The 23,004-nt window shown below is 47.7% G+C and overlaps 2 protein-coding genes, 1 long non-coding RNA gene, 1 other non-coding gene and 1 pseudogene across 5 annotated transcripts; 1 reads left to right on the plus strand and 4 right to left on the minus strand.

Moving 5' to 3' along the window:
• The first annotated feature begins 29 nt into the window (after positions 1-29).
• LOC133903388 (L-type lectin-domain containing receptor kinase S.4-like) lies at positions 30-2,662 on the plus strand (annotated as a pseudogene).
• LOC133903390 (mitogen-activated protein kinase 6-like) lies at positions 2,479-6,313 on the minus strand. Of its 2 annotated transcripts, none has more exons than XM_062344748.1 (7): positions 5,938-6,313; positions 5,608-5,737; positions 4,703-4,840; positions 4,168-4,500; positions 3,496-3,679; positions 3,243-3,423; positions 2,479-2,810 (listed from the first exon to the last, which is right to left on the minus strand). In XM_062344748.1, exons 1-6 carry the CDS (start codon positions 6,093-6,095, stop codon positions 3,251-3,253), a joined length of 1,116 nt encoding a protein of 371 aa, XP_062200732.1. In that variant the 5' UTR covers positions 6,096-6,313; the 3' UTR covers positions 2,479-2,810; positions 3,243-3,250. The 2 variants fall into 2 exon arrangements, with proteins under 2 accessions (XP_062200732.1, XP_062200733.1); XM_062344749.1 differs by having other exon boundaries at positions 2,479-2,858.
• Positions 6,314-7,624: 1,311 nt separating this feature from the next.
• LOC133903688 (uncharacterized) lies at positions 7,625-9,215 on the minus strand. Its single transcript, XR_009907324.1, has 3 exons — positions 8,633-9,215; positions 8,287-8,369; positions 7,625-8,108 (listed from the first exon to the last, which is right to left on the minus strand). It is a non-coding gene; the product is annotated as an uncharacterized LOC133903688 (long non-coding RNA).
• A 7,557-nt stretch (positions 9,216-16,772) lies between these two features.
• Positions 16,773-16,844, minus strand: TRNAH-GUG (transfer RNA histidin (anticodon GUG)). Its single transcript has one exon. It is a non-coding gene; the product is annotated as a tRNA-His (tRNA).
• Positions 16,845-17,252: 408 nt separating this feature from the next.
• LOC133903989 (protein SAR DEFICIENT 4-like) lies at positions 17,253-18,542 on the minus strand. The gene has a single exon (XM_062345489.1). It carries the CDS (start codon positions 18,431-18,433, stop codon positions 17,429-17,431), a length of 1,005 nt encoding a protein of 334 aa, XP_062201473.1. The 5' UTR covers positions 18,434-18,542; the 3' UTR covers positions 17,253-17,428.
• Positions 18,543-23,004: the final 4,462 nt, after the last annotated feature.

Raw genomic sequence — 23,004 nt, forward strand, 5'->3', positions numbered from 1 at the left:
GCCCCTCCCCTTGAAGATTGTAACAAACAAGGAAGTCAAGTCAATTTGTCATGTCCTCCATGAGAAGCCAGCCTCCCACTTGTCTCTAAGCTTCCAAAGTTGCAATCATGCACTACAGATTTTTTGTGGATGCCAGGGTTGGAGCCCCGGTCCGCCAGCTCCTCCTATAGAGCCTTTACCAACTGACATATGGTCTCTCGCCACCTGTTTTGTCTCCAGCTATGCTAGCTTCAAGTCTGTCCTAGCCTTCAGTGTCGCAAGTGTTCGAGCTCCATTGACGTCCATGGCGCTCCTTGCCCGCATCGCCGTGCTCTCCCTCCTCGCTCGTTGGCTTCATTGTTCTTGTGTCGACGTCGACTTCATCTACAACGGCTTCCAGCGCGCCGCCAACCTGAGCCTGGACGGCTCGGCGGCGTCGGTCCTGCGCTCCGGCTCACCACCGACAGCAGCCACCTCATGGGCCACGCGCCTAGCTTCCTCGACTAGTCGGTACGGATGACCGCCGTCGTCTCCTTCAGCACGGCCTTCGTCTTCCACATCGTGACCGTCGGCAGGGGAGGCGGCTGGCCTTCGTCATCGCGGCCTCAAAGGCGCTCCCCGGAGCGAGCCCCGAGTTGTACCTTGGCCTCCTCGGGAAGGACACTATGGGCAACTCCTCCAGGCTCTAACCACGGCTTCGCCGTCGAGTTCGACACGGTGCAGGCGGCCGGCGGGCTCCTGAACGAGACGAACGACAACCACGTCGGTGTCGACTTGAACAGCCTGGTGTCGAACGTGTCCGAGCCGGCCGCGTACTTTGCTGACGATGGCAGGAGGGTCCCGGTGCAGCTCGAGAGCGCGCAGACGATTCAAGCGTGGGTGGACTAAGACGACCGCACCAAGATCCTCAGCGTGACCATAGCGCCCGTGTCCGTGGCAAGTCGGCCTCACCGGCCGCTCATCTCGCACGCCATTGACCTTCTGCGGATCTTTAAGCAAGACATGTACGTCGGCTCTTCGGCGTCGACTGGGAAGCTGAGGAGCTCACATTACATCCTCTCATGGAGCTTCCGCACGGGCGGAGCTGCATGCGCAGTCCATCGATCTCTCCCTGCTGCCGAAAGTTCCAAAGCCACCGGCTCCTCCGCTTTCCAGACCCGCCGTCATCAAGATCATCGCACTGTCCTGCGCGGCCACGCTCGTCCTGATCGTCGCAGCGATCGTTGCTGTACTGTGGCTGCGGCAGAGGGCAGCCCTCGCCGAGACGCTCGAGGAGTGGGAGCTGGACCACCCGCACAGGTTCCCGTACAAAGAGCTGTACAAGGCTACCAAGGGGTTCAAGAACAGTGAGCTCCTCGGCGCCGGTGGCTTTGGCAAGGTGTACAGATGCGTGCTCTCGCGCTCCGGCGACGTCGTGGCCATCAAGCGGATCTCGAGCAGCGGAACGCGCAGGGGATGCGCGAGTTCGTCGCCGAGGTCGCGAGCCTCGGGCGCACGAGGCACCGGAACCTGGTCGAGCTGCGTGGGTGGTGCAAGGGCGGGCAGGACCTGCTCCTGGTGTACGAGTTCATGCCCAACGGCAGCCTCGACAAGCACCTGTTCGGCCGCGCCGGCGAGCCCCGGTCGTTGCTGGCGTGGGAGCAGCGCGTCAGGATCCTCAGGGTCGGGGCTGGTGTACCTGCACGAGCAGTGGGAGCAGGTGGTGGTGCACCGCAACGTGACATGGGCGCGCTGCTCGGCGACTTCGGCCTCGCGCGCCTCTACGAGCACAGCACGAACCCCATCACGACGGGCATCGTCGGGACGCTCGGCTACATGTCGCCGGAGATCGTTGTAACCGGCAGGGCCACCACGGCCACCGACGTGTATGCCTTCGGCGTGCTGCTGCTCGAGGTGGCTTGCGGGCGCCGTTCCATCGATACCGTCACCGGCTTCAACCTGCTGCGTTGGGTCCGCGACTTCGGCGTCAAGGGCGACCTGGTGCACGCCGTGGATGACAGGATGAGAGACTTGAAGGGTGCTACGACGAGGCGGCGGCGAAGCTGGTGCTGTGGCTGGGTCTCATGTGCAGCCAGACGCGACCTAGCATGCGGCAGGTCTGCCAGTACCTGCCCGGCGAGGTGGACATGCAGGAGGAGGCCGTGCTCATCTTCTCGGACACCGGCTTCGTCGACTTTGGGTCGCTGGCGTCCTTAACGTTGTCTTCGTGCGCGACAATGTCCGCTGCATCGCTGCAGGGTGGTCGATGAATGGTTGATTCTGAACATCAGGTTCTGCTCCTGGATCGTATCATATGTTAGTGCAGCTGTTTGCCATCACAGTGGATCAACTTGATCACCCAAGCTTTGTCCAGATGAATCCCTGTGATTATGTACTCCTACGTCAGTCGATGACTGGTTGCATTCCTAAGGCCAGTGTGTACTTGTACCTTCTATATTTGGACACCCCAGTATCAGTGAACGGTATTTCAGAGCAAGCCTGAATAGTCACAGAACGCAATTTAACATGTTTGAGATGATACAATTGAGAATAGATGTCAACTCAGATATACACGGGCTGTTCAAGTAATTGTCTAGAAAATTACAAGCTTAGATACATAAGAATAGTTTATGAAATCAAGCTGTATAATAATACAAGCCAGGGTGCAGGCCATCTGAAAAGGAATACAAAAGTTGTTTCTTCTCACAGGCCTCAAGGAGAATTTGCTACGGCAACAATAATCCATTCCCGTTTGTCCAACAAGCAGCGTAAATATAACTGATGCACGAGAAAAAAAGTTTCGAGTCGGCTGGCGCTAGAGATCTTCAGATGCCTTCAGCTGGTAAATTATTCTGCATTCACCCAAAGCCAAAAAAAGGGGCATGTAGGACTCTCAACATCTGGAATTGAAATGTATTGTTTTGGCAAATTAACAATACAAATGTCTGTAAGCACTAAGCAGGCATGGATCAAAGAAAATTGTACAATCAAAATGGTGAAGTGAGACTAGAGAGTTAGTTCACATAGACTTGGGTTTCGAGTGAAGTTTTCACAATGCTATGCGTGAGCATTTGATCCTAATGATCCAGAGATTTGGTTTCTTTAACGACAACCAATTTCAATCTAAATTAGTCAAGCTGGACACATCACAGAAAATCCTCTATAAGAAGTCTGTAAAAAACTATGCAGGGCCTAGATTGGTCGTCTACAACAAATTATATTCATGTAGGTGATTCATTCTTTTAGATAAACAGTTCACAAGTCTCAACAAAAAGAATACAAACCTTACCTCTTAGTAGGGAGGATCTGGATTAAATGCTAGAGATTCCCTCCAGATGAGTTCTTTTATATGCGCTTCTGTAAAGGATGGTTGCTCAAAATCAAAGCTGAAGGGTGCAGGGCAGGTGGGTTCTTCGTTGATGTCATGAAGAGAAGCCAAGTAGGGGTGATGCAGAGCCTCATCAACTGCGTGATAAAAAAGGTGTTGAGTTTATAGTAAAGCAAACACTAATAGAGTGGTTTGAGTATGCCACGTACCAGTGATCCGTCTGCTTGGATCAAACACAAGCATTCTCTCTAACAAATCGACTGCACCAGTAGACATGTTGCAGAAGCGCAAACGAAAGTCCTGCCTTGGAAACTGTGGCAGTTGTCTCATGTATCTTCGAGCATTATCACTTCGAAGAAAACCCAGGCTTGCATCGTCTGGTGACCCTATGAGCTTTTGGAAGGAAAAACATTTGATTACTATTGATACCAGATTCCAGGGGCACATTTTAACAATGGGGAAAAGTACTCAGTCGCTAAAAATGGGAACAGTACTCAGTCGCAAAAAAGGAACAGTACTCAATGGTGCTAAAATAAATAAAGTTAGCAGTATATCCTACAATAATCGACGAAGGTGTCTGAAAATATTTGTACACTTCTGGAATAAATCATTAGAAGAGAGGAAAGTCCACAGAAACAAAAAGTTCAAATCTGGTGAACATTGTAAATTGTAACTACTTAAAACAAGAAGGAAAAATACATTTACAAGTTTAGAGATCAAGTCACAATAAAAAGTGACTCTTACTCAAATGCACAGAAAGGAAAAAGGATCTGATAGGCAGAATAAAAACGTGTTAATATCCTGTTTTCTCGAATGGGCCAATCATGGTGTTCTGTTAAGGGAAAATTTTAGCACCAACAATCCCACCAGATAAACTTTACCTCAGTGATCAATTTTAATTGTTGGATGTAATCCCTTCCAGGAAACAGGGGTTGGCGAGTAACAATTTCACCAAGTATGCATCCAACTGACCAAACATCAATGGCAGCAGTATACTGTGAACAGTTCAACAGCAACTCTGGTGCCCGGTACCAACGAGTGACCACATATTCTGTCATGAGATCTGTCTCCGAAGTGGTCCTTGCGAGCCCAAAATCTGCGATCTTGAGGTCACAATTTGCGTTTAGGAACAAATTGCTTGGCTTTAGATCGCGGTGCAATATATTTGCTGAGTGCACATATTTTAGCCCTCGTAGCAACTGATACAAGAAGTACTGCAAGGGAAAACATAGAATATATCATTACTGCTAAGATAAAATGCAGAAAAGATGCAGAACATCATTGTAACAATATAGGAAGAATGTAAGATACATGACGACCAACTTCTAAATTTGGCACAAGCAATATTTATTGGATAACTGGATTATAAATTCATTTGATATGATACAACTTTGGCAAAAGCTGGAGGTAACAGACCTGGCAATGATCATCAGTCAATGGCTGATTCGAGCGTACAATCTGATGGAGATCTGTATCCATTAACTCAGTAACAATGTACACGTCATTAAAGTTTTCTCTAGTTGGGGGCCGTATTATGTCCTTTATAGCAAGGATCTGTAACCAAATGTTAAAATCATAGTCAGACAAATTAGATCATAGGAACTTTAGTGCTGAGTAGAAGTGTATAGCATTGTTATAACACATGCATAAATTTTTTTTGAACAAATCGAAACCTTACTACAACAAGACATGTAACAAAAGCAGATAGAATCAACAGTAGAAGGCTAACAAAGAGATATAAATGGATGCACACCTAAAAGTGTAGGGTTAGCTGACCCTATTGCTTTTGGATGCTCCTTTAGTGAAATACAAAATCTAAAGTTTTCCCTCCAAAAGAACTTAAATTTGACCACAAAGCTGCATCATGTGCATATTTTGATCCCACATTCCCTCTTCACTTTACATGTCACTCATGAAAAGACTAAAGATGAAGTATTGTTCTCCTTGCTATTTATAGAAATTCTACATAAGCAGAAGGTTATGGTCTCACTAAGACAGCTCACATCTGCCAGGATTCAACACATTAATACCAACTAACAAAAGCAGTAACTGTTCCTCTTTTGCAAGTTACAACAGGCATAACTGCATGTTGCAGCCATTTTCTTAGCAAACTGGCAACATAGCATTTTACGGTGCAAAATAATACTGCAGCTGTAAGCTTACTATGACAACCTAGATCGCGCGCACAAGAAATTGCCTAGAAGGTTTTGGACGAAAAAACAAGGTAAGCCATGTGGCCAAGTACTACAAGTCTACACCCTACAACCAAAAATCACTAGAAATGTTCAAAGGCAGTTACTAGTAAAACACATCACACATACGTTCTCATGGTCCATGTGGCGAAGCAGCTTTATTTCTCTCAACGTTCGCTTGGCATCTATGTGGTTGTCGAACGCATTGCCGATCTTCTTGATCGCAACCTCCTCCCCTGTCTCCGAGTTAACAGCCGCGCTGCAAAGAGGGAACAGCAAAAGAAAAAAGGAAATTTATAAGCGCATGTACGGCAAAAAATTTCGCCATAATTTTTTGCCGAAACCGTCACGGGCGCACCAAATCTACACGCACCACCACACGGCGTAGGTAGAACAAAAACAGCAACTCGATTTGTCACCACCCGCGGCGGCTCGGGAAGGGAGGGGGAGGGAACGCACCAGACAATGCCGTAGGCGCCGCGGCCGAGGGGGCGGATGGGCGGGGCGTACTTGGAGGAGACCTCGAAGAGGTTGCCGTACATGTTGTACAGCACGTAGCGGCCTCCGTGCGTCGCCATCCCCTTGATCTGCGCGCCGCCGCCTCCGGAGGAATCCATGGCTTCTTCCCCTTCCTCCTCGCCGCTCGCGAAGTGGGAGGAGCAGGATAGAGTTGGTGCTGCTTGACCAGCGACTAGTTGTTGATGGGTCGGGGACTCTGGTGGGAGAAGCTTCCCCCTTTTTGACTCGGCGGCGACCGGGGAGGGGAGGACCGGAGGAGTGATGGATGGGCGAGCGGGCCGAGGAAGGAGAGGCCCTGCGCCGCGCGGACACGGATCATCTGCATTAATGACGATTAATGCAGAGGATTACTGTTTATACAGTAATATAAGTCTGCTGCTACAGTCCTCTGTATTAATTAATGTAGGGTTACTGTGGTAGTTGATCCCATCCATCAACAGCTGTGGCGTGCTCCTAATGCACTCCACTGTAGCTTTCTGCAGTTGCCAGTGACAACTGTAGAGGATCCGTGTCCGCACCACGCGTGTTTGAGGAAAAGCTACGTATTTTCATAATTTATTTTTTTACTGAGTTTATATATTTATATAGAGAGAATATGCTATACTATAGTTAAGTATATATAAATACATATATTTATATCTTACATTTTGCGTGATTTTCCATGTCATGTGACGGTGGACATATGCTTGGACCCACCTGTAGAGAGGAAGAAACATGCGTAGGTTTATTGGAAAGAAAAAAGATATGTCGCTATAGTGTTGGAGAGATAATCTCGAAATAATTTTAGTGAGTGATCTGTATTTGGCGCATAGCATCGTATTGGTTGAGTAAAACTTAAATAATTTAATAAGTGATCTGTATTTGGCGTGTAGCATCTATTGATTGAGTAAAACTGTGAAGCATATTGTTTTGAGATGGAAATCATAGAGCTATTCTAAGAGGTAATTCCTGTTGATGTGTAAATTAACCAGCTTAACAAGTTGATGTTTTGTTTCTTTAGACACTCCAAAGGCTATTTTAGACAATGCATTTAGGAGAAAGTGGCTTCACTTGGCTATAAACATAAATGGTTATTGTCATTGATGGGCCTACATTAGGATAAAGGTGTACATCTGTACACCTAAAAAATTGACTACATATCATATATAATAGTATAGTTGTATATATCATTAGTTATTAAATTTTTATAATTATGTGACGTATTTCAATTAACAGACCATTCATACTCTCTCGAGTCTTTTCTCACTGGTCACTATCGTACTACACCATCTTAAAACTCAATTAACTTCCGATTTTTAGCAATTAACATATTTTATTAAAATGTTGAGGGGTCACTGCTTCTTGTCCTCCGATAGCTATGTTCTTGAATGCACATTGGCACCTCTATGTTTTGATTGTGCATTATTCTTGAGGGTGATTGCAATGAAAATCTTTTTTTTCCCGAGATGATCAACTACAATTAGTCCCTGTTCAGACCATGGGAATTTCTAATGATTATTACGGAAATTGAATTGTTGATGTAAAATTATAGGGATAATTGGGAAAAAAATCACTACTCCTGATGTTATTGTAAACTTGCTACTAAAAAATTACAAAAATATCATTAAAACTGTCATTCGAGTGACATCTTTGTAAAAAATAAAAATAGAGAGGTATTTTAACATAGTTTCTACGTTTTAAACTGCCTTTAAGAATAGTCGACTTTGGTAACTTGATGTACGATCATACAAAAGAGATAGCAGCATGCTTCACATACAGTGCATCCAACCCATTGGCGGATCATGTGAACACCTCAAACCTAACAAAAAGAAGCAGTAGTCACTCGTCAGTCGTCAGCATGATATGGGAGCAACATCACCTGCAAAAGGTCAATCTGTGAGCCTTATGACCTTTGCTATTGCCTTGATTCCAAGCAGTCGGCAGAAAGGATTTCTTTTCTCTGGGGGCATTTCGCTATGCCTTTCGTTCGATCAACGACATCCGACTTTAGTAGGAGCCACATGTTTCTTCCACGATCGCCGTCAAGGCTTCAAGTCTTCAAGATGATGCGTGGGTGCGTGTGAAAGCTCCGGTGGCCGAAGTCCCATCAATCTGAAACCACCGGACTGCATCTGAACACAAAAATTTCACTAGATTACACGGATGTATAATTTATCATGATTGTTTATTTATAGTGAGATTTCTATTAAATAGGTAGATAAAAAATTATAAAATAAATAAGAAAATTAACAGATGAATAAGAAGGATAAATAAACGATCAAGATAGGTTAGCCTTGTATAAGGACTCACGAAGTTGCATTTGCCAGCTACACCTTGTAGTTCAGGTCAACCAGGATGTAGCTTCTTGCCGTTGTACGGACTTTGTAACAGAACTGAAATTTATGGAGTATGTTAAATTAGAAGGTGTTGGTGTTAGGTCAACTTTAAAGAAACTATATGCGCATAATTTGACTAATTATTAGTCAAAATTTACGAAGTTTAACTTTTTTTAAGTCCTTATACGCCATATATGGAGGGAGTATAATAGAGAAATCAAAACATTTGTCTAACTATTTGGTTGTGCTTGCTATCTGGTCATGACTAAAATTTTTAGTGCGGTAATTGAAATTTCCTGCGAGTCTCGATCAGAAATTACCTCTCTGCCGGCCACTCCTGACGTGCGACCCCCACAGGCCGAGCACGCAGCTTCTGACAGCGAGGCGTGGCGTGGCGCGAAGCTCCCAGATAACAGTGGCTCCTGGCGTCGCAGAGCTCCGGACACGCAGCTCCAGCGCTGTTGTGGGCGCCGGCGATTAGACGGCAGCGCGGTTGTGTGATAGCTCTGGCACCGCCCCCGCTTTTCCGTCGGGGTGGAGCTCCCGACCGCGAGGCTCCGGACGCGCGGTGCTCCTGACGTGCGACTCCGGCAGGTCCAGCTCGCAGCTTCTGACGGCAAGGCGCGGCGTGAAGCTCCCTGATAACCGCGGCTCCTGCGCAGAGCACCGGATCCGGAGCTCCAGCGCTGCGCCGGCCGGCGATTGGACGGCAGTGCCGCTGTATGGAAGAGCACGTAGGCGCAGCCTCGGTGCTTGCCACGGCTCAAGCGGGTGTCGCGCGCGCGCGCGTCGTGTCGTGTCGTGTCGTGTCATGGCTCAAGCGGGAGGACTGACACATGTGGCGCGCGGCGCCCACCGATAGCGCCCAAACGATCGGAAGGAATGGCCGCTCGCGTGCGCGACTGTGTGTGTACGTAACACAGGAACTTTAATGTGATAGAGTTGGAGAGCATTCAAGACTATATAAGATTATTTTTCAGATAATCTAACTACGATCCAATATTCTTTCGTCACATATTTGTAATTTATCTATGTAATTTTGTTCACTTTTTTTTTAATATCCTGTGCTTATTTTTCTTTTCACCACAGTTTTATAATGTCACGGTCTCTATTTTTACGCATTGCCCAAGCTGTAGAAGCAAATAACCCATATTTTGTGCAGAGAAGAAATACAGCTAGACAACTTGTAAGAACAGTTAACACATAAGCACGTGCGTTGTAATAGCAGTTACTACACAAACACACGTATCGTAAGAATTTGTAAGAGTATTTACCACACAAGCGTAAACGTTGTAAGAATAGTTATCACATAAGCGCACACATTACAACAGCAATTAACACATAAGCACACGTGTTATAAGAGCAGCTACCACGTAATAAATGGCAAGAGAAGATATCTTCGCCATTCTAATTTGTTTGGGTGACTATAATCATTATTGGCTGCAAACCAAACACTGTAACAAATTTTTGCTAAATATTTGTCATGAATGACTAACCAATGCAATCCTCTTTTGTTCTTGTATATATGCTCATTCATAGCGCTCCTTTTTCTTCAACTCTTTCACTCTCTCTACTTCTACCTTCTTTGCCTAGTAGCTTTCAAATACTTTCATGTACATGTTATCTTCTCTGTCTAGATAACTTCTATCTTGTCGCAATTTGGTTTCTTTCTTACCAGTTGGTCTTTTCAAGGGATTACTTTTTGGAGTTGCTAGTGCATCCTCCTCATCTATTGGGCTACTTGAGTTGGTATTTACATAAGTGGAAGAACCTGGAAATGAATTAGATGATATCTTCTGCTTCTTTGAAGACAACAAATCAGATCATTTTAATTGGTGTTGTAGCAGAAGCCAACAATGCAAAAACTAAAATACTTTCCCATCATGTTTTTCCTTGTACATAATACATACTTGAACAATCTGAATAAGGAAAAAATAAATATGAGTTACTAAACTTGCACACAACATAAAGAGTTTATAAGTAATTGATATATACAACATGTACCTTATCTCTCTCCGTCACACTGCTTTACCTTCTCCGTTCAGTCTCATCAACACAAGAAACAAATTTGTTAAGAGCTTTTTGAATATCACCCTAACGGTTCTGAAGTGAGGTTGGATTATGGTTAGATTCAAAATTCTTGTGCTCGTGTAAGTATGAATGAATTCTCTTCCAATAAGTAGAACAAGATTTTTAGGTTTCTTGGGTTATATTCATACTTATATTTAAGCATACTGACACCAACATCTTATCTTCCTCCTCCTAATTTTTTTTGGATCTTCTGTTGTTTGGTCCTGTGGAAGAAGGAGGTGCTTCAATTGATATTGCTTGCTCCTCCACTACAGGTCAATCCAGATTTTCATCCCAATCAGTGTCTCCCTAACTCAAAAGGTTAACATAATGCTCCATATTGCCTACCAAATTCAACATGCAAGAAATAAATTTAGTTATGTGTTCATAGTGACATTTCATCGAACACTTACAGTGCATAAAACCTAAAAGTTCTACTCTAGTATTGACAGCATGCAATAGCTCAATCTAGCAATTAAATTATACAACTAGCATCCTGCAGTTGCAATCTAGCACTCAAACCACACAAATTGATGTCACTTTCTCCTCAATCCATAAAAGAATACATGCTTCTCACCTCTATATAGACGAGCTGTTATTGCCGCATGCTACGTGCTGCTACGCCACGCCCCCCACGCGGATGGCCGAGCGCACCGCGCTCACCACATTGATAGTCGAGCGCACAACACCCACCACACTAATGGCCAAGTGCTCTGCTCGACACGATGTCGAGGGCTGGTGCAAAAAGGGTAGGGTAGGCGTCGGTAGCCTCCCGAGCGCCGCCCAGCCGCAGGGCCTAACCGCATAAGCTGACAGCTACCACCCCCACCACGCCGACGGCCAAGCGCAACAAGCGACTCCCTAGGCAAGCACGGGAGGGTAGGGCAGCCGTTACAGGAGGGCAGGACGGGGATGGCGTCACAGGAAGATCCAACAAGCGTGGGAACAGAGACAGAGAAGAGGGCGTGGGGTTAGAAGCGCGACAACGGATTTTGGCATAGGGAACGGAGGTGGGGGAAATGGCAAATCGTTCGGGGTTGACCAAAGATGGTGATCGAGTCGATGAGTTTGGCTACTACTACAGGAATAGCCAGTCTGATACCTAATTTGTTGGAGCTGATTTTTTTTTTACGAAATAGCTAAATATAGCTATGGCCATCCATATACCTACTCTGCCGAAGTTGCTCTAAGGGGCTATTTGGTTATGTGTCCCTGGCATGCCAGGCCAAATTTTGACCGTGACCCGCTGTTTTGGCACTCATTTGGATTGCATCTCATATTTAGCTAGCCAATAAAAATTTCGCATCATACAGTACAAAGCAAGCCAAATCACTGGCTGTTTCGTGGGCGAGGAAATCGCCCGTTTTTTTGCCTTGATTGCATATTATCAGATGATGTGGTGCCAGCAACTGATTGGGTACGATAAATGAGTCTTTTGGTTTGGTTTTAAGTTTTATACGATTATATCTCCTAAACGGGGTATCCCATTGATGATCTATTTTTACCTTTGTATTCATTAAAATTAAATCTATAACCTAAGACACATATTGATTATTTTTAAGAGCTAAAAAAAGCTAGTGACATATAGGGTCCACATGTCATACTTATATGTCTTGTAAACTTTTGTATGGATACAATTCAAACACCATTGTCACCCGTGTTTTGGCTAGGCTGTTAAATTTTGGCTTAGATACAAACTAAATAGCTATTTTTTTAACCAAATTTTAGTATTACTCTGATTTTAAACATGACCAATATTTAGCTTAGCACTAAGGGCAACTCCATCCGACTCCTTTCTTGGCCCCCTACCCGTAAAAAAAAAGAAAAAGTGCAAAAAATCATCTCCAACCGACTCCCGTTACAGCCCCCGGTCCGTCGGGCATCCCTACTCCTCCCCTCTCCACCCCCACTCGGAGGGAAGCTCCCGGGACTCCCGATTCGACCGACCGGAGAAACCGCCGCCTCTCCCGCCCCCTCTCGGAGGTTTCATCGTGGAGGTACGTTTTCCATCTCCTCCTTCCCCATGCTCCGCCTCCCGCTGCCGCCCATCGCTGCCTCGATTTGGGCCGGCAGCCATGGCCACCGCCTCTGGTTCTCCCGCTGCCACCCTGCACCACGCGGGGCAGATGTGGGCCGCTGCGCTCCCCACGCCCCCTGCCTGCCCTCCGCCACAGAGAACCAGAGAGAGAGAGAGAATCGGAGAGAGAGAGAGAGACCAACCTGGGAGAGGAGGAGGGCGCGGTCGATCCGCCGTGGTCGGCCCCCCACCGCCGTGCCCTCGCGCGAGTGCAGCTCGGACCGCCGGCCCTTGCGCCATCCGGCCCGGTCGGCTGTCGCCCCTGCGCCATCCGTCGCGGTCGGCCGCCGCCCCCTGCGCCATCCGCCTCGGTCGGCCGCCGCCCCCTGCGTCATCCGTCGCGGTCGGCCGCCGTCCCCTGCGCCATCCCCTCCTCGAGTCCCCTCCGCCCATCCGCACAGCACACCGAAGGGGGTCGGCCCCTCCACCCGCCGCGGCGCACACCGGAGGGCACCGCCCCCTCCGCCCCTTTGCACCGGAGACCAGAGGGCGCCGCCCCCTCGGCCCTCTGCGCTGCACACCAAGGGCGTCGGCCCCTCCACCATGTGCGCCCCCATCGGAGAGAGAGAGAGAGGGATTAGAGAGAGATTGGAGAGAGGGAGAGATGTGGGGGTTCAGAGAAGAGTTGCGGTTCAGAGAAGAGCAGAGAGAAGAGGGAAGAGAATGTAGAGAAGAGAGCAGTTTAGATAGTTTTGTTGCAAATTCAGATAATTTTGTTGTTTTCACATGCATATGATTTATAATAGCTGTGCACTTGTCACATGCTGTAATTTAATTGCTTTGCAATGTGATGTTGTGATGCAGGGGTAGAAATGGCTAGCTTCATGGACTTGTTGAACGGAGGAGCTGGGGGCGAGTGGGATGACTCCCAATATGCAAGCCCCCCTGAAGAACAACTCATTGCAGGACATCAAATTGTCGAAGCTACTCCGGTTGTGACACAAAAGGCGAAGAGAGGTGAAAATTTTAGTGAGAAGGAGGACCTTTTGTTGGTCTCGGCATGGCTTGAAATAAGCCAAGATGCAGTCCAGGGCATTGATCAAAACCGTAGTACGTATTGGAAGCGTATTCATGATCACTACCATGCCCATAGGAATTTTGATTCGGATCGTAATGTTAACTCGCTCTCTCACCGTTGGGCTCTCATTCAAGAAGGTGTAAACAAGTTCTATGGCTGGTATGCTCAGATTCAAAATAGGAGGCAAAGTGGTGTGACAGAGCAAGATAAGGTAGAAAGCAATGTATTTTTGTTGGTTGACATATGTCTATGTTTCCTGTATAGCTACTAACTCATATTCACTTGTGTAGGTACAACAAGCATGTGCGATCTACAAGGAAAAGGATCCAAAGAAGAGGTCATTTCCTTTCTTGCATTGTTGGAATGTGGTGCAGCACGCACCAAAGTGGAATGACGCAATCTCTCATAAAAAACAGAAGACAAGCTCCAATGCAAGTCCAAGCTCATGCACTCCTGGAACCAATGAAAGCCATCATGGAAGATGGTGTCACTCATACTTCTCCAATGAAAGGAAGGCCGGATGGTAGGAAGAAGGAGAAGGCCCGGTGATATAAAAATACTATCTCACAAGGAGATACCCTTTGCATGGAGGCAATGGAAAATCATTGGTCGAGGAGGGAAAAGGTTGATGAGTTGAAAGAGATGAAGAAAAAAGAACGTAATGATGAGAGGCTTGCACTTGAGACTAGGAGACTTGAGTTGAAACAAGAAGTTAAGAATAAAAAGATTGAGACCTACAAACAAGTAGAGAATAGGAAGCTTGACATCCAGGAAAAAGAACTTCAGTTGAAACAATCCATGGAAGATGAGCGAGTGATGAATATGGATCTGAGTGGTTTGAGTGAGAGGCAAAAAAGATTCTACATGAGCCTACAAGATGAGATCATTGCTCGACGGGAGCGAGGTGGCGCGAGTTGAGATCTCATGCATGAACTTTTATGTATAAACTACATGTTTGGACTATGTTCTATGTTTCCTGCAGTTTATTTATGTATGATCTATGTGTTTGGACTACGTGATTTTTTTCTTTCATTTTTATAATGTGTCAACCTTGATGTTTGATATGTGTGTGTGGCCTTTGTGCTATTGTTTAAAACAAAATACAAGGATACTTTATTGAAAACAACAGAAGGATACATGGATAAAAACGAAATACATGGTAGGGAAATAAAACACAAGGATACATGATTGGGAAATAAAACACAAGGATACATAATTGAATAATCAATACATGTCTGCATGACGTTGCTAGAGGTGCTCAACTAGATCTTCTTGAAGTTGAGAGTGAGTTTCCCTATTCCTGATGTTATTATGAGCTTGAAGGAAATCATGTAGCTCCGGAGTACGATTACGAACTTCACGCGGTGTAGGTCTCACAAGTTGGCCAACATACTCGTACTGCATCTGTTCATCTTCATCCCTCTCATCTTCAACAATCATATTATGCATTATGACACAAGCTATCATAATTTGTCTTAGGGTATCTTTATCCCAGAATCGGGCCGATCCACGAACAATGGAGAAACGAGATTGTAGAACTCCAAATGCTCTTTCAACATCCTTCCGAACTGCCTCCTGTGCCTTGGCAAAATATTTTCTCTTATTTCCCAGTGGCTGCGGTATGATCTTCACAAATGTCGCCCATTGAGGATAGATGTCATCTGCAAGGTAATACCCCATTGTATAATTATGACCATTGACAGTGTAATTAACTTGTGGAGCTTTCCCTTCGGCTAGCTTTGCAAAAAGATGAGAACAGTGAAGAACATTGATATCATTGTGAGACCCTGCTAAACCAAAGAAAGCATGTCAAATCCAAAGATCTTTAGAAGCAACAGCTTCAAGAATGATTGTTGGCTCATGCGCATGGCCAGTGTACTGTCCTTGCCATGCTGCAGGATAATTTTTCCATCCCCAATGCATACAATCTATGCTCCCAAGCATTCCGGGGAAACCTCTACTCTCTCCAATCGCAAGTAATCTAGCTATGTCTTCCTCATTTGGGGATCTCAAATACTCATATCCATAAACTTCGACAACCGCTTTGGCAAACCTTCTAAGACTTTCTATGTTCGTGCTTTCAGCAGAACGGACATATTGATCCATAAAATCAGCTGCTACTCCATAAGCTATCATCTAGAATGCTGCGGTAACCTTCTGCAAACATGATAACCCAAGACGTCCATTTCTATCTCTTTTTTGCATAAAGTAATTATCATGTTGCTCTATGGCTTGTGCTATGCGAAGAAACAGATCACGGTTCATTCTAAACCTGATCAAAATACGATAATAAGAAAACAAGTGGACTCACAACAGAAAGAATATGAAAGAAAGGTTTGACTGATTGCAAACCTGCGGCGAAAGAAATTTGCCCCGTAGGTCGGAGCATATGAAAAGTAGTCGTTTGTACAGCCTCCAATGCCCGGCTTCTCTATCGCGATGAACATACTGACGCCCTGGTACAGACCCGCCCCATCGAGGAACTTGCATAGCTTGATATTGACTGTGTGCTTGCTGCAATGCGATGAACAATTCTTCGTCTTTGTCATCGTCCGACGAGGACAAGGACGATGACGACGAAGCTAAGCGAGAGAAACGACTCATTTCTGGAAGAGGTGAAACAAGAAGGCCAATGGATTGGTGTAGGAACCAGACGGTTCGAGCATGCATATATAGAGCAGGGAAATATAGCCATTGAAAATTGAGCCGTTGGACATGTAGCCGTTGGAAATGTGGCCGTTGTAAAAATAGTTGTTCGAAATATAGCCGTTATAAATATAGCCGTTGAAGAAATATCCATTCAAATTGAAAATATGACTTTCTAGTTATAACATATGATTAAAATAGAGGAGAGTGGATTTTAAGGTGTCGAAGTAGAGATTCGGTTGGAGTGTGCAAAGTAGTAAGGGATGAAATCTGGATAATGAGACCCTTATTTGAAAGAGTAGGGGACCAAAAGAAAGAGTTCGGTTGGAGTTGCTATAATAGCCCCTAAATATCTCTGTTCTTGGGCTTGGCGGTCTTGCTACCTTCTGTTTGCGAATCTACTCTGTATGTGGATGTGACAACGAAATGTAGATCATAGCCGGCAATGGAGGCATCAATCTGAATTCTGAAGCGAATACCGATGGGCGATGGCAAAAAATATAGCAGGTAATGTGCTGAGTCGGTGCTGCCATGGATGATGGTGATGGCAGATGGGGACGGAACGTGAACAAAAATATAGCAGGTGCAAAAAAATATGGGGACGGAAGGTGAAACCAAAATATAGGAGTATGTGCAAAAAGGGTAAGGATGTGGCTGCTGGGATTCGAGCCCAGGTCTCCACGGCCACAACGTGGAATTCTCACCACTAAACTACAGCCACTTTGGTTGTAAGATTCAGATACGCATCCATAAATAATAAGAGCATCTAACCTCAACAATTCACGCAAAACAAGCCCAAGAGAATGAAACCGAAAATAGCTGCATCCATCACAATTTTACCAGCAAAAAAAAAAAAAATTGGATCTCTTCCGACTTACAAGACAACCATGTTCAGTCACTTCAGTATAATGTTTCTCCTTAGGTAAGCAGTGCAGAACAACTATAGCAGTATAGTGCACTTCACCCTGCCAATCCAGAGTTCCGAACAGGCACACGATGCGCAGCAAGGTTAACAATCAAGAGAGTTCTGACATGGGAAGAATGTAACTTTTGAAAGGATTGAGCTCCAGTGAAATGTGCATTTCAGTTACGATTCTCTTTTGACAACAAACATCAGATTCAGATTGGGTAAAGAAAAGCACAGTGACGTAGTGGAGCACATTCTTATTCGTATCCATTGTCAAGCCAATATGCTACAATGGACGATCATAGTTGATAAGCATTCATCAGATCAATTTATTTGTAGTTCCCTCTTACTTTTCTCGGAAAGAAGCAGCTCATTGTCATCTAGGAGCAAGCTCGAGCTCAAGGATTCTTGGCTTTGTCGATGAAAGTCTCGTATGCCAGCTGCGCCGCCAAGAGATCGACCACCGCGGTGCCGACGGACTTGAACACGGTGATCTCGTCGTGGCTGCGCCGCCCCTCCACGCTCCCTGCGGTCAGCTCCGCGAGCGTCCCGGCGACGTCGCTCCTCCGCAGCACGCCGCGCTGGACCGCGCCCACAAGCTCCCCGGCCTCCTCCATCGCCGCCTCGAAGTCGATGAACACCCTCCCGCGCCGCAGTGCCTCGTCGTCGCACTCCCGCATCGCCGGCGTGAACGACCCCACCAGGTCCAGGTGCGCGCCTGGGCGCAGCAGCTCCCCGCGCACGACCGGCTCCCGCGACCCCGTCGCGCAGCTCACGACGTCCGCCGCAGCCACCGCGTCGTCCATCTCGTCCACCACCTCGACGGCGAGCCCCGGGTGCGCGTCCTGGAGCCTGGCGACGAGGGCCGCAGACTTGGCTCTGGTGCGGTTCCAGACGAGGACGCGGGAGATGGACGGGAGCGCGGAGAGGTGGGCCTCGGCGAGGTAGGGCGCGAGCGCGCCGGCGCCCGCGAGCGCGAGAGTGGCCGGCGGGCGGGACGGGGACGCGAGGAGGGAGGCGGCGAGCGCGGAGACGGCGGCGGTGCGGAGGAGGGTGAGCGCTGAGCCGTCGATGGAGGCGAGCGGGGCCCCCGTGGCGGAGCTGAAGAGGGAGACAGCGGCGTGGACGGAGGGGAGGCGCGGGGAGTTGGAGGGGAAGGAGGTGACGGCCTTGAGGGCGAGGTAGGGCAGCGAGGGGTGCGCGCACCAGGAGGGCATGAGGAGGAGCGCTGCGGACGGCGCGGTGGGGAGCGGGAAGGAGACGCGGTGCGGGCAGTGGATGCCGGTAGCGAGCGCGGGGTGGGCCAGGCCCGCGCGGAGGTGCGGGATCAGGGAAGGGAAGGGGAGCAGCGAGTGGAGCGCCGCCGCGTCGATGTAGACGAAAGGGTGCGGTGGCGCCGCCATGCTGCCCTGCTTGCTCAGGTCGTCGAGGTCGTCGGGGGTGAGTAAGGGAAGGGGCAACAAGAATGGAAGGGGAATGTGACTACGTTATCCTGGACCATCTGGTTGACTTGGTACTGTATTTTTTTTTTCTGAGAAACATTACTACACCTATACATATATACACTCACACCAATTTTGTTTTATATTTTTTTGGAAATTTCGTCTGCGGATCTGATGTCAATGAAAAAAAAAATCTTGAATTACATATATCGGAGGGTGAACTCCTATCGCAGGGATCTCGAGATACCCTTTTTTTAGAGATTCGGCCGGGGGATGATCCTGAACGAGCTTGTTTTGGGAAATAAGCGGGAAACGGAAATAAATGCAGTGGCTGGTGGGAGATGATCGTCCTAGTGCGAGAAAGATGGGTGCACCGGGGTTTAGACAGGTTCGGGCCGCACGGGGGCGTAACACCCTACTCTTGTGTGAGTGCTATATCTATCCTTGAAGGGAATTCTTCAAGGATGTATCTGGTTACAAGAGAGAGCCACTTACTGAGAGCTTGAGGCTCTCGTGTTCTGACTTGGCTTGAGCTGGTTCGAGCGTCTGCATCCTCTTTCTTTTTTTTCTTACGGTCTGTCTTTTTATGTGTTCTCCATTCTTTCCTTTTATAGGCGCGCCGACCTCGACATATCCTGAATGGGAAAGAGGGGGTGCGAGTGCCAAGGTGCCACGGAGAAAGGCATCATCATTCCGTCTTGGAGAAGTGACAGGGGCGGTGGAAAAATGCGGCTCGCATCCGACCACCCGCCACTGTGGATGCCCTCGGGTGCCATTAAGGGGGCCCACCGGGCAGCCTCAGAGGTGCCCGGTGTGCCCACCCTGTCTTGTTCTTCTGCCAGGGCGGTGTGGCAGGCGGAGCGCTTCGATTCTGGCAACGTTATCCCGAGGCACCCGGATGAAACGGGCGGGACCCGTGCATTTAATGGACCCACGCCCCCTGCCAGTGCATGGCAGGGTCTGACACTGGAGCGTGGGCAGCTGAGAATGTCAGGATGTCAGGCCGCGCGTGCCTATTAAATGCGGCATTGGGCCTTTGACTGGCTGACACCCCGACGATGGGACCCTTCGGGTCGTCGGACGATCTTGCGCGAACCTTCGGGGAACCGAGTCCTCGGGGGCTGCCACGTGCAGCCCCGAGCCTTCTCTCCCGAGCACTTCGGTGAGACCTTCGAGGAACCGAGTCCTCGGGGGCTGCCACGTGCAACCCCGAGCACTCTCTCCCGAGCACTTCGGTGGGACCTTCGGGGAACCGAGTCCTCGGGGGCTGCCACGTGCAGCCCCGAGCACTCTCTCCCGAGTACTTGGGTGAGACCTTCGGGGAACCGAGTCCTCGGGGGCTGCCACGTGCAGCCCCAAGCACTCTCTCCCGAGCACTTCGGTGGGACCTTCGGGGAACCGAGTCCTCGGGGGCTGCCACGTGCAGCCCCGAGCACTCTCTCCCGAGCACTTCGGTGTTTGGATCATCGGGGGACTACAGTACTCGGGGATAAGTGAGAAACCTTCCGAGCACTTTCTTCTCGGTACTTGGACTCTGTGGATCATCGGGGAACTGGGGTGCTCGGGAACCTAGAGGCTACGGCCCCGAGCACCTTCCCCCGGGACTTAGTTTTTTTCTTATCCTGCAGGGTGGACCTCGCGGGATGGTGACATGTGGCGGATGGCCGGCCCGGTCTCGGGATTCAGGGACCCCTGGTTTCTAATACACCGACAACATATTTCGTTTCCCTCCAAAGTTTCCCAAAATTTGTGAAATTTCGTTGAAATTTCAATTCCTGCCATAAGCACACACTTACACCAGACTTGCTACTGTATTTTGATTGCTGGCAACGAAGACCTTTGATGATGCAGGCAAGTCAAGCAGACCATACAAGGCCTTACTGGAGGACGAAATTTCTGTTGTTTCCTTGAAATTTCTGTTAAATTCTTGTAAAATCTTTTCAGACTCTTGGTCTCTACCGCCAGAAATCCTTGTGAAATGACTTGTTTTCCAACCCCTGAACCCGAAATTCACTTGTTTTCCAACCAAATCGCAACGTAAAATTCAGAGAAAAGTCACAGAGATGGGAAATGCAATTGTGAAACAGCACACAAAGTAAAAAGGAGAAGTTCTAGAATCAGAGGTGGTCGGTATTTGTCGGAGGGTAAACTCCTAAAACAGGGATATGGAGGGATCCCTTTGAGATTCGGTCAGGGGATGATTCTGAATCTGTCTTGCGGGAGAAATAAATGGGCGTAAATGCGATGACAGGTGGAATGGATGATCGGATGCAGAATGCAGTAAATGTAATGGAGGTTTTTAGACAGTTTCGGGCCGTACTGAGCGTAATACCCTACTCCTGTGTAGATGCTATAAATGCACTGAGAATGTCTCTCAGGGATGTTGCTGGTTACAAGAATATTTGTCTATCCTAAAGCTTCGGGCTCCTTGTTTTTCGGTGATCTCAGCTTCTGTGCTTGTACTTGAAAGTGCTTAGAGGGGGGTGAATAGACTTTTCTGAAAATTAAAACTAAAACAGCGGATTAAATCTGTCGGATACTCCGGTGAAGGTCGGATACTCCGGTCTGATCCGGAGTATCCGATCTAGTTCGGAGTCTCCGGTCTATACAGGAATTCTATAACAACTATGAATTAAAGCAAGTAACTAGAATCTAAGGTTGAAGCTAGGTCTACTGGATATCACAGAGCTAAAATAACACTTAACACTAGCAAGATGATCACTAGAGCAATTTGTATGAAGAATCACAAATTTCACACGATAAAATAAATTGCACGAATACGAACACAAGATATTATCCTGGAGTTCGACCACCTCACAAAGAAGTGCCTACGTCTCCGTTGAGGAGCTCAAAAAGAGCCGGATCTTTTCCAACCCTATCCTCTTCTAGCAACCACCAAGATCAAACTAGAAATTCTTACTCAATTCGAAGATGTTTACAAACTTCCCGTGGCACTCCACAAGTTTGGGTGCTCTATGAGCGATGCCTTGCCGTCTAGAAGCACGAAGCTTCAAGAGAAATGATCGCAGCGAATGCTCGAGGAAGAACTCAATGCTCAAGTGGCTAAACCCTCTCCAAACACAAACTCTCTAAATTTTTGCAAATTTTGCATTAGAAGTGGTTGGAGGGTCTTTGAATGCTCTTAAAGTGCTCAAGAGGTCTAAAGTTTATCAGCAACAGCAAGCCCTAAATGCCATGGGGTGTGGGAGCATTTATAGCCCTCTCTCAAAAACTAGCCGTTACTGTTCTGTCAGAACTGACCGGAGTATTCGGCCCTAAATCCAAAAACGGCGTCAGAACGGTCACAGAACGTGTCAGAACTAGCCGTTACAGTTCTGTTAAGTTACCGGAGTCTCCGGTGAACACCGGAGTCTCCGGTCCTGACAGGGCTTCCAAAAACACTAAGTCCGGAGACTAGCCGAACCCTCCGGTCTCTCCAGGTACCGGAGTATCCGGTGAACACCGGAGACTCCGGTCTTTTTCAATTAAAATAAAAACTTAACCGAGACTCTCTGGCGGAGTCTCCCTCGGAGACTCCGGTCTAATAACCCAAGAATTACCGGAATATCCGGTGAACACTGGACACTCCGGTGTTTTTCCAATAAAAATAAACTGGAACCGAGACTCTCTGCCGGAGTCTACCTCGGAGACTCCGAACTAAACACTGAGTACCGGAGTATCTGGACTCAGTGAATTTTTGAAGAACTAACTCAGTATCCGTGGGTGATTGTGTCTCTCAACAAGTTAGTTCTAAGGGATATTTTGAGCATTGAGACACTAATCAAGCAATCAAATGCAACCCTCTTAATAGAGAGGCTATCCTAGACTCAATTTCAAAAATAAAAAATTTAAATCCTATTGAGTACTCTTCGTTGATTCTCTATTTGTTTCGACGGGCGTCAAACGTCACTTCTCTTTTCAACTAATACTTAAACCTGTCCATAACTTAGATAAACATATTAGTTCCTTAATCGTTTTGTCATCAATAAGCCAAAACCCACTTAGGGGGCCTAGATGCAGTTTCAGTACTGGAGTATTCTTCTGTCTTTGATCTTTGTCTGGGGTGATTCGGGGCCCCTTTTCCGTGTCCACCGGCTCCTCTTAAATACTCGCAGGCGGTAGCGTGCCCAGAAAGGGAGGGCATGAGTTCCAAGACGTCATAAATGGAAAGCAACCATCATGGGCTGCTGCGCGAAGTGACGGGGGGTTGAAAACGCGCCCCCACCCGGTCTCGATCATCATGATGTCGTTCTGCAACGGGCGCCGCAGAGAGGGCCCACCGGGCAGCCACTGAACGGCCCGACGTGCCCGCTCGGTCTTGTACGCCTGACACAGCAGGGCGGTAGGCGGGGCGCCTTGGGCCTCACGATGTTATCCCGAGGCGCGCCGGATGACGCGGGATGGGACCCGTGCATTAAATATCCCCACGCCTCCCTGTTAGGCCGTGGCAGGGACTGACACCGAGCGTGGCAGGAGCAGTTGAAAGTGACAGGCCACGCGCCCTCTTAAATGCGGCATCGGGCCTTTCACTA

The sequence above is a fragment of the Phragmites australis genome, chromosome 21 (assembly GCF_958298935.1).
Source record: "Phragmites australis chromosome 21, lpPhrAust1.1, whole genome shotgun sequence".
NCBI lineage: Eukaryota > Viridiplantae > Streptophyta > Magnoliopsida > Poales > Poaceae > Phragmites > Phragmites australis.